General features: G+C 45.7%; 1 protein-coding gene across 2 annotated transcripts in view; it reads right to left on the bottom strand.

Annotated features, from left to right (window-relative positions):
• Positions 1 to 6,607: 6,607 nt before the first annotated feature.
• LOC123994561 (inter-alpha-trypsin inhibitor heavy chain H5-like) overlaps positions 6,608 to 11,368 on the bottom strand; it is a 15,369-nt gene continuing 10,608 nt past the window's right edge. For both annotated transcript variants that reach the window (XM_046297303.1, XM_046297302.1), the window contains exons 10-14: positions 10,635 to 11,317; positions 10,431 to 10,484; positions 8,204 to 8,320; positions 7,711 to 8,088; positions 6,608 to 7,568 (exon numbers count right to left, since the gene is read on the bottom strand). In XM_046297303.1, the coding sequence (XP_046153259.1) occupies positions 7,288 to 7,568; positions 7,711 to 8,088; positions 8,204 to 8,320; positions 10,431 to 10,484; positions 10,635 to 11,317 (1,513 nt within the window). In that variant the 3' untranslated portion in view covers positions 6,608 to 7,287. The remainder of the gene's footprint in view (positions 7,569 to 7,710; positions 8,089 to 8,203; positions 8,321 to 10,430; positions 10,485 to 10,634; positions 11,318 to 11,368) is intronic.

The raw sequence follows: 11,368 nt of genomic DNA, 5'->3' as shown, positions 1-11,368 counted from the left end.
CTATGGGGAGATGAGGCGGAAGTACTGGATAATTGGAGGACGAGGAGCCATTCGTAAGCACCAATACGCCTGCGTAGAATGTCAGAGATGGCGGGCCGGAGCTACGGTGCCCAAAATGGCAGATTTACCCCCTGCTCGCTTGCGCCTCCTTAAACCACCCTTCTGGTCAACAGGAGTAGATTGCTTCGGCCCCTTGATGATCAAGTTAGGTCGTCGTGTGGAAAAGCGCTGGGGCATTCTATTCAAGTGTATGACAACCAGATGTGTCCACCTGGACCTACTGGAGAGTTTGGATACGGAAGCCTTCCTCATGGCCCTACGGCGGTTTATCTCCCGACGGGGAAACCCTACGAGATCCTGGCTGACAGAGGTACGAACTTCAAGGCAGGAGAAGCCAGGTTGGAGGAAGCCTTCCAAGCCATGGAACCCAGCCTCCAGGATCAGCTGATGGACCAACAAATCTCATTCAAATTTAACCCTCCAGGCGCTCCTCATTTTGGAGGAACATGGGAGCGAGAGATCAAATCTGTAAAGACGGCCTTACGAGTCGTACTAGGGGACCAAACTGTCACTGAAACTGTCTTGAGGACTGTCCTGATAGAGGTGGAAGGGATTCTGAACTCCAAACCCTTGGGATATCTCTCTGCAGACATCGCTGACCCCGATCCGGTTACACCGAATATGCTCTTGATGGGACGCCGAGATGCGTCACTTCCTCAAGCCATGTATGCTGATACCAACCTCGTAGGCAGACGCCGGTGGCGACACAGCCAAATCTTAGCTGACCATTTTTGGGCCCGATTCATTCGGGATTACCTACCAAGTCTACAGCACAGAGGGAAATGGCGGAGAGAAATGGCCAGCCTGGAAACTGGCCAAGTAGTAATGATGGTGGACCCTCAGCTGCCTCGAGCCTCCTGGCCGGTGGGCCGTATAACTAAGACCATGCCTGGGACCGATGGTCGTGTTAGATCAGTGGAAATCCAGGTGAAGAACCGGACATATATCCGGCCAGTTGCCCGACTGATTCCTCTCCCTGAGATGACAGAGGACGGGGAGCAATGAGCCTTTTTGAGGAATGTGGAAATTAACAAATTTCCGGGGTGGCTGTAGAAAAGGCCCATGGAGTTGGTGGAATACTCCTTTAATTAATTGCCATTTACTCAGCTGGGCCAGGGGCGCTTTAATTAGGTCAGGTGGAAATGTCCTACAGATCTCAACTCCATAAAAGGAGGAAATTGCCATTGCCTGATCTCGCTGCTTTCTCTTCCCTAAATCCATCTGATCCAGAAGTTCTGTGCGTCCATGAATCCACGTAAGTCCACCGACTCTTACCTTTCATCTGAATGATCTGTGGTGATCGGGAGAGTGGGCCATTCAGTTATTGTTTATAGTTATCACCGCGGAGCGCGGCTTGGAGCGCACGCTTCAAACATATTGTGTAATGTGAATTGTTAATAATGACTGCTATGATTTGATCTTTGATTATTAATTTGATTGTATACATGTTATTTGTTTCCTTTGTGATGCAGCACAGACTACCAGTAAATATACCACTTTATGGTTGAAGGAATTCCTGCCTCAGTCTCATACATTCCTCTGTCACCTGACACGTGACCACCTGTTCACCGACACTGTCAGTCATCCTACCTGTCCAGCAACCCACACAGATTCCACTAATCTTTCAACGACCAAGAATATTTTTTTCCGCGACGCAGATCCTGTGTTCTGCCTTACAAACAGGCCAACGGAATTGATTCCATGCAGCGACCCCCCAAAAAAACGACTTCGTAAAAGAGGGAAACGTAGCGGTCTTCTGGTCAGACTCCGGACACGGGCACATCGCGCATTGGCATTCTTCTTGCCAATGTCCAGTCTCTTGACAACAAGGTTGATGAAATCCGAGCAAGGGTAGCATTCCAGAGGGACATCAGAGACTGCAACATTCTCTGCTTCACGGAAACATGGCTCACTGGGAAGACGCTATCCGGGGCGGTGCAGCCAACGGGTTTCTCCACGTATCGCGCCGACAGAAACAAACATCTTTCTGGTAAGAAGAGTGGCGGGGGCGTATTTCTCATGACTAACGAGACATGGTGTGATGAAAGAAACATACAGGAACTCAAATCCTTCTGTTCACCTGATTTAGAATTCCTCACAATCAAATGTAGACCGCATTATCTACCAAGAGAATTCTCTTCGATTATAATCACAGCCGTATATATCCCCCCCCAAGCAGACACATCGATGGCTCTGAACAAACTTTATTTAACTCTTTGCAAACTGGAAACCATTTATCCGGAGGCTGCATTCATTGTAGCTGGGGATTTTAACAAAGCTAATCTGAAAACAAGACTCCCTAAATTTGATCAGCATATCGATTGCGCAACCAGGGGTGGTAAAACCTTGGATCATTGTTACTCTAACTTCCGCGACGCATATAAGGCCCTGCCCCGCCCCCCTTTTGGAAAAGCTGACCACGACTCCATTTTGTTGATCCCTGCCTACAGACAGAAACTTAAACAAGAGGCTCCCACGCTGAGGTCTGTCCAACGCTGGTCCGACCAAGCTGACTCCACACTCCAAGACTGCTTCCATCACGTGGACTGGGACATGTTTTGTATTGCGTCAGATAAAAATATTGACGAATACGCTGATTCGGTGTGCGAGTTCATTAGAACGTGCGTTGAAGATGTCGTTCCCATAGCAACGATAAAAACATTCCCTAACCAGAAACCGTGGATTGATGGCAGCATTCGCGTGAAACTGAAAGCGCGAACCACTGCTTTTAATCAGGGCAAGGTGACGGGAAACATGACCGAATACAAACAGTGCAGCTATTCCCTCCGCAAGGCTATTAAACAAGCTACGCGTCAGTACAGAGACAAAGTAGAATCTCAAATCAACGGCTCAGACACAAGAGGCATGTGGCAGGGTCTACAGTCAATCACGGACTACAAGAAGAAACCCAGCCCACTCACGGACCAGGATGTCTTGCTCCCAGGACAATACAGTGCCACTGACACGGCCTGCAACGAAAACATGCGGTCTCTCCTTCACTGCAGCCAAGGTGAGTAAGACATTTAAACGTGTTATCGCACGCCTCCAACTCAATCATCAAGTTTGCGGACGACACAACAGTGGTAGGCTTGATTACCAACAACGACGAGACGGCCTACAGGGAGGAGGTGAGGGCCCTCGGAGTGTGGTGTCAGGAAAATAACCTCACACTCAACGTCAACAAAACTAAGGAGATGATTGTGGACTTCAGGAAACAGCAGAGGGAACACCCCCCTATCCACATCGATGGAACAGTAGTGGAGAGGGTAGCAAGTTTTAAGTTCCTCGGCATACACATCACAGACAAACTGAATTGGTCCACTCACACTGACAGCGTCGTGAAGAAGGCGCAGCAGCGCATCTTCAACCTCAGGAGGCTGAAGAAATTCGGCTTGTCACCAAAAGCACTCACAAACTTCTACAGATGCACAATCGAGAGCAACCTGGCGGGCTGTATCACCGCCTGATACGGCAACTGCTCTGCCCTCAACCGTAAGGCTCTCCAGAGGGTAGTGAGGTCTGCACAACGCATCACCGGGGGCAAACTACCTGCCCTCCAGGACACCTACACCACCCGATGTTACAGGAAGGCCATAAAGATCATCAAGGACATCAACCACCCGAGCCACTGCCTGTTCACCCCGCTATCATCCAGAAGGCGAGGTCAGTACAGATGCATCAAAGCTGGGACCGAGAGACTGAAAAACAGCTTCTATCTCAAGGCCATCAGACTGTTAAACAGCCACCACTAACATTGAGTGGCTGCTGCCAACACACTGTCATTGACACTGACCCAACTCCAGCCACTTTAATAAAGGGAATTGATGGGAAATTATGTAAATATATCACTAGCCACTTTAAACAATGCTACCTTATATAATGTTACTTACCCTACATTATTCATCTCATATGCATACGTATATACTGTACTCTATATCATCGACTGCATCCTTATGTAATACATTTATCACTAGCCACTTTAACTATGCCACTTTGTTTACTTTGTCTACATACTCATCTCATATGTATATACTGTACTCGATACCATCTACTGTATGCTGCTCTGTACCATCACTCATTCATATATCCTTATGTACATATTCCTTATCCCCTTACACTGTGTATAAGACAGTAGTTTTGGAATTGTTAGTTAGATTACTTGTTGGTTATCACTGCATTGTCGGAACTAGAAGCACAAGCATTTCGCTACACTCGCATTAACATCTGCTAACCATGTGTATGTGACAAATAAAATTTGATTTGATTTGCCGTGTTTCTACCTCATCCAGGTCCTGTTGCCCGTCGACACAGACGCTGAGGAGGAGGATAGTTCAACAATGCATCTGAGGAGGGTACCACTCTAGCCTCCCAGTAGTGGGCATAATACCTAGCTGGGTGGAGGTGTAGCTCTGGTATCCTTCTCTAAAAGACCCTGACACACACGCTGACCCGCACCACACACAAACAAATCACACGCATTTGCTTTTTTTCATTGTACACATCCCAATGATGTCTTTGATGATGACTTGGCTGTTAGAGGATGTTGAATGTTATATTAACTATGCTTTATGATGGAGGGGGCTATAAGCTTGGTGGGGACTATAAAGTGTCTCGTAATGGAGATGATTAGAGAGCACAGTGATGATGAAAGAGTAAATCTGTCCTCTCTCATGGGGGATTTTGTGAAAAGGGTGTTTGTTGATCTCCAAAGAGCTCCTTGACATACCGTATCATCTTCTAAAGAGTGGCGGTAAGGTGTCAGTACAATCTCATCTGTTTTCCTTCATCATACAGATAACTGCTTAGTTCAAACCTCGACATGCATCATCTAATGATCTGTAATTAGATACGTTTTGGACCTGTAGTATTCAGTAGAATCCACTACTAGTGTCCTTGTCTCCTTTCCTCCTTCGCCACTAACAAGTGGAATGGCTGGGTAGTTTCAATCATATGGATTTCAACGTCCACTCCTATCTGTTGTCAGACTATTGTAACTCAGCCCGAGAAGTTGGACCTTAAAGTTGGAAATGTTTTATCTGAGTTGGACTGTAGTGGTCTGGAACAGTTCTTCACACTTCTCCAGAGGATGCTTAACAAGGCGGAAAATGGACCAGATCATTTTATATTCCTCATGGATGTCCATTTGGGATTGATTTGGATTTATCCAAATATTTCCCATGTTTCTGATATGAAGTAAAGAGCTTTGTGATTTTGAATGTTCAAATGTATTTTCTTACCTCTTTTGTGCATTTGACATATTTTACTGTATTCGTATTACTTGTGGTTAAACCTGTGGCAATGGGAGATTTCTAAATGGTATCCCAGAAATGATTACGGTCAACCCGAGATACCAAAATAGTGTTCCGTTTACAATTGTATGTTCATTCTTATAGATCACATTTGTCAATCATTGAGCTGTTAACTCTAACATGAAAATACAGTACTGCCATTTTTGTTTTCATTGAATGATGTTCCTGGAACCATTTGAATGTCTTAGTGATGTGAAAGATTCTGATTGTGAGACTGTCATTTCACGTGACCTCAAATGTGTAGAACAGCTACTGTGAGGACCTGCGCCACTACACTGTTTGCATTTATGCTAATTATTCACTGTTTTAAAAAAATGATCTATATTTTTTTATTTAGCGTTGCTCCAGTCCATCATGTATGTGTTTGTGGAAACATCATTTTTAATTGTGACTGAAATAGTTTGAATGTTTAATGGATATCCACTTGAAAGTGCCATGTTGCCATAATATATTCATTTATGATACGAGAAAAATGTCTGTTATTTGTCTTAACTGTTGTCACTTTTTGTATTATAATAATTTAAAGTGAAATTGTATAATAAAAAACACAGGTGTTGAATTCCTTTGGTGGCTTAGGTCAGCCCGGTGGCTTAGGTCAGCCTGGTGGCTTAAGTCAGCCCGGTGGCCCCTGAGCTCGATGACAGACACCTAGTAGTAGAGTAGTACACCTCTGTGACCCCAAACTGATGACAGGAGGGATGAGGGGGGTGGTTAGAGAGGGAGCTAGTCATTGGGACAGGTAGAGGAGAGGGTTAGTTAGGGGGTGTCAGGTGTGACCAGGTGTGATCCTAAGCAGTGTCGCCACATGATCGGGTTCACCTGTTTGCTTTCCCAGTTAGCACCTAAACCTAGCATGTAAAGAGCCTGCCTTCCTGCAATGACTAAGGCCTGTGTTCAGTCCTAATACGAGTTGTAGACAATGCGGCTGTTAAACACAATTTCCGATTGAGCAGCGTTTACTGTGAATGTGAGCCCTGTGAACATGAGGACATTGTCTTTAAAGCCCTTGATTGGATTGACTCGGTAGGATGGAGCACAGTACTAGTTTTGGGTGTGATTCCTGCTTGGGTCACATACAACACACACTTTATACTGAATGTTTGTGTTAACTGTTACTTACTTTCATAGAACTGTTTACTTTGTTAGTATTATGTTTCAAGTGTTCTTACAATCTAGAACTGTTCAGAAAAAAAGTTGATCTTTACCAATAAATCTTGTTTTTACACACAAAAAGTTAATCAGGTTCAATAAGGGTTATATTTACAAGTACAAAATGATAGAATAACATGATACAAGTCAAACAATGTCCTTATTACGTTTATATTAAAAATAGTAAAAAAATATATTGAAGAATATGATGGTTGGTTATTCAGAGCAGGTGCACCTGAGGAAAAAACTGAAGAACAACAGGAAGCAGGCAATATGAAGTGGGTTGAAAGAAATGGTTGGAGGGGGATGGGTGGCTGGGGTAGTAGCATAGAGAATGATAGAGGCCTCTAGTGGCCAAAAGGCCGTATTAGCATGGGCTGTGCTATTGAGGGCTTCAACCATTTTAATGTAGTCAACTGGGTGGGACTTCCAACTGGTGACCCAGTTGGAATCATGTCTTACTAGGTCATCAGGAGGGATCAGCCAGTTGTGAAGAAGAAAATTGACTACTTTAAAATGGAGATCACCTCAATGACACTGCCCACGATGTCACAGATGCTATATGGCACAGTTACAAAGATGAGTCCTCGTAACTCTATGGGTAGTAGAATAGTGTTTGGAGTGTGAGTATGTGGGGCAAAAAGAAAGATGATTTAGAGGTTTAGTGTCAGGATATGAGAAGAGCCTGTTGGCTGCTATAACTGTACCTGGGTTATTGTTCCAGTGTGGGTGGGACATGTACATTGCTGGCTCCTTATTGGCTCCTGTTTCAGGCTCCGTTACTTCCGTGGGGCCAATCGCCCGTGTCAAACAGGTGAGACACCACATAGTCCTCATACTGTCCGTCGATCAGCTTGGCTGCGTTGTTCCTGGCGAACCAGCAGTCCACGCTCTGACGTCCGCTGTAAATACGCCGGGTCTTCTGGACCACCAGCACTGAACGCCCTTTGACCTTCAGGATGGGTGACCGTGAAGACGTGCTGTGGTCTCCTGTTGCTGTAGCATTGCCAGAAAGCTCTGCGAGTCCCACTTCCTCATACAGGAACTGACCTGGAAGTAGAATCAGAGAGGGTCAGAATGGAACAGAACCACAGAGCTATAGGCGAAACAATGGTAATCCTCACTAGGGCCTAATTCCATTTCGGCTCAAGCCCCCTTCCCTGACATCCCACTAGTAGTTTCTGATACCTACCCAGTAGTCCATGACAGTCATGTGACAGCCCTTTGCTGTTGGAGATGTAAAATCCCAGGTGGTTTCTCTGATAGGGAGCAGGGTTCTTGTACTGATGCACCAGTATGACGAAACGAATGGTTCCTCCTATAGTTACGGTCACGGTGGACTTTCCCACTATCGTCACCACAAGCCCGCCACTCTCCACGGAGGCTGTGGTGTCGCAGGACAGGACCAGGCGGTCCTGTCCATCCAGGATGACCTTCTTGGGGGTGACCTCGATGTAGGAACGTTTGGGTCGGTTCACCACGATGGTAATGGTGCTGAAGTATGTCCTCTGCTGTTTGTGGCTGCCCGCTGGCGCCGGGGCGCCTATCAGCTTACCGTTTACTGTCACACCTAGACTCACATACCCACGCACGGTTGCACACACAAATAGACCACACGAATCATATGAAAACACATAACCAAACATCAAACATAAAGTCAGAATCTCTTGAGAGGACAGTCTTACCAGAGTGCTTGTGGTCAGATACCATTCTGAGAATGTGTCCTGGCTCTCCGTTGATGTTGAAACACACAGTCAGTTTACTGAGGGGGAACTCAACCACAAAGTGGGGATCGCCGTCCGCTGTGGCAAGGGGTTGGTGTGAGAGAGACGGGTTGGAGAGACACTGGTATTGAATATGAGGGAATAGTACATCTATGCATACCTGGATTCAAATACATATGTATTGAAGTATTTGTTATTGAATAAAAATAGATACAAAAATAAAATACTCAAATACACAGCCAAAACAAGTACTTTTATTTGAGTATCTGAATAGTTATTAAAGCCAAATAGTCGACCAAATTGTAGTTGAAAGTTTTTTTTTTTTGGAAAGTATTTTAAAATACTGATTTAAATGCTATTTTGAAATACCTGGGTTAAATGCATGGGAGTATGTTTGAGTCAGTGTATTTGAGTATCTGAATACTTGTTTGGAAATGTATTGAAAAGTATATGAATTATATGAAATAGTATTTAAACCCAAGTCTGTTAAATACAAGTTTCTGTATATTTCTGTGAATGTGAAGCACAAACGACTACACTGTATGTATGTATAATCAGATATCACCAGATACCAGTGTAGGCAGTTAGTTGTAAGCAGTTAGTTATCGGCAGTTAGCTGTTGGCAGTCTGGACAAGAGGAATACCTATGTAAGAATGCTGTTCATCGATTACAGCTCAGCATTTAACACCATAGTACCCACATTAAGCTCCAGACCCTGGGTCTCGACCCCGCCCTGTGCAACTGGGTCCTGGACTTTCTGACGGGCCGTCCCCAGGTGGTGAGGGTAAGAAACAACATCTCTACCCCACTGATCCTCAACACTGGGGCCCCACAAGTGTGTGTTCTCAGCCCTCTCCTATACTCCCTGTTCACCCATAACTGCGTGGCCATGTACGCCTCCAACTCAATCATCAATTTTGTAGACGATACAACAGTGGTAGGCTTGTTTACCAACAACGATGAGACGGCCTACAGGGAGGAGGTGAGGGCCCTCGGAGTGTGGTGTCAGGAAAACAACCTCACACTCAACATCAACAAAACAAAGGAGATTATCATGGAGTTCAAGAAACAGCAGAGGGAGCACTGACACATCGACAGGACAGTAGTGGAGAAGGTGGAAAGTTAAGTTCCTCGGCGTACACATCACGGACAAACTGAAACGGTCCACCCACACAGTGTGGTGAAGAAGGTGCAACAGCGCCTATTCAAGCTCAAGAGGCTGAAGAAATTTTGCTTGTCAGCAAAAACACTGCCTGTTCACCCCGCTATCATCCAGAAGGCGAGGTCAGTACAAGTGCATCAAAGCTGGGACAGAGAGACAGAAAAACAGCTTCAATCTCAAGGCCAATCTCAAGGCCATCAGACTGTTAAACAGCCATCACTAACATTGAATGGCTGCTGCTAACATACTGACTCAACTCTAGCCACTTTAATAATAAAAAATTGGATGTAATAAATGTATCACTAGTCAGTTTAAACAATGCCACTTTATATAATGTTTATGAAGCCTACGTTACTCATCTCATATGTATATACCGTACTCTATACCATCTACTGCATCTTTCCTATGCCGTTCGGCCATCGCTCATCCATATATTTATATGTACATATTCCTATTAATTCCTTTACACTTGTGTGTATAAGGTAGTTGTTGTGAAATTGTTAGATTACACTTGTTAGATTTTACTGCATGGTCGGAACTAGAAGCACAAGCATTTCACTACGCTCGCATTAACATCTGCTAACCATGTTTATGTGACCAATAAAATTTGATTTGATTTGAGTTAGTTGTAGGCAGTTAGTTATTGCCAGTTAGTTATCGCAGTTAGTTGTTTCCTGCTTTGAGTGGGCCTGTGACAGCTGAGCTAAGTAAAGATTCAGGAGATGAGAAAGCAGCAGCAATGACAGGTTCATTGATGTCATCTCATGTTTTTTCTTTAGTCTACTGACCTCTCTCTCAGTCTCAGTGTGTGTGGGTGTGTGTGTGTGTGTGTGTGTGTGTGTGTGTGTGTGTGTGTGTGTGTGTGTGTGTGTGTGTGTGTGTGTGTGTGTGTGTGTGTGTGTGTGTGTGTGTGTGTGTGTGTGTGTGTGTGTGTGTGTGTGTGTGTGTGTGTGTGTGTGTGTTTACGTGTCTACAGTACCTTACTCCAGTCCCCGTCCCTTTAACAGAGCCTCAGAACCACTAACCTGATGTTTTGGAGATGGTTATAGATTTTTGGACTGGCCTCTTCACAACTTTACCTATAGACAAAACAGACTTCGATTTTTACGGGTTTTCAGTAGTCCAATACTTCCTCTCATTTTCTATTTGTTGGCGTTGGCATCGATAACAGGAAGCATTTGATCAAACGGATTAAGTCAGAAACAAAAGCCTCAATCAAGCCTGCTAACCCGTTGTCTTGGTAATTCTGGAACTCTGTCCGCCCGGCTGGTCTTTCTTCAAGTGCACGCTCTGGGCCGTGTCTTCCTCCCCTTCCGTCTCATCCGACAGCTCATTGGCTGAAGCAGCCTTCTTATTTGTCTCTGTGGTTACAGGGGTGGGGGTGGGTGTGTCCTCGGCCATGGTTCCATCGGCCAGCACCTGTGGTTTTTCCACCACGAGGGAGGTGAGGGGCGTGAGGAAGTGATAGGTCAGGGAGAGGTCAGTTGCCTGCTGGGTATGTCCCTCTCTCTCCCTGCTGGTCTGGCTCTTCAGCCTGGACCTCAGCCCCTCCTTCACACTCAGGAAACCCCATACGCGCTCCACGAAATCATCCGCCACTGACCCTGTCGTGCCCGCCCCTGTGTCCCCTGACCCCACCCCGGCCGCCGCCTCCTTCACGTGCCTCTCCGTCTCCACCTCCCTTTGCCGTAACGCCACGTCTGTCTCCAGGACGATGCTCTTGTCGCTGTTGCTGGCGGTGACCTGGACGTGCAGGGAGTCTGCACTTTGATTGGTCAATTTGCCGGCGATGACGATCTCTGAGCCGTTGAAATAGTTGGTGAAGAGGTGCTGGGTGACGTACTGGACCGAGTCCTCTGTGTAATTCACCCTGATGTCAGAGAGCAGTGGAGTGCCTATCTCATCATAAAACCTAGAGGAAGAGAGAGGGAGGGAGGGACATGGAGGGAGGGAGAGAGAGAGA

This window comes from Oncorhynchus gorbuscha, linkage group LG14 (genome assembly GCF_021184085.1).
Source record: "Oncorhynchus gorbuscha isolate QuinsamMale2020 ecotype Even-year linkage group LG14, OgorEven_v1.0, whole genome shotgun sequence".
NCBI lineage: Eukaryota > Metazoa > Chordata > Actinopteri > Salmoniformes > Salmonidae > Oncorhynchus > Oncorhynchus gorbuscha.
This window is presented reverse-complemented; position numbering and strand designations above follow the sequence as displayed.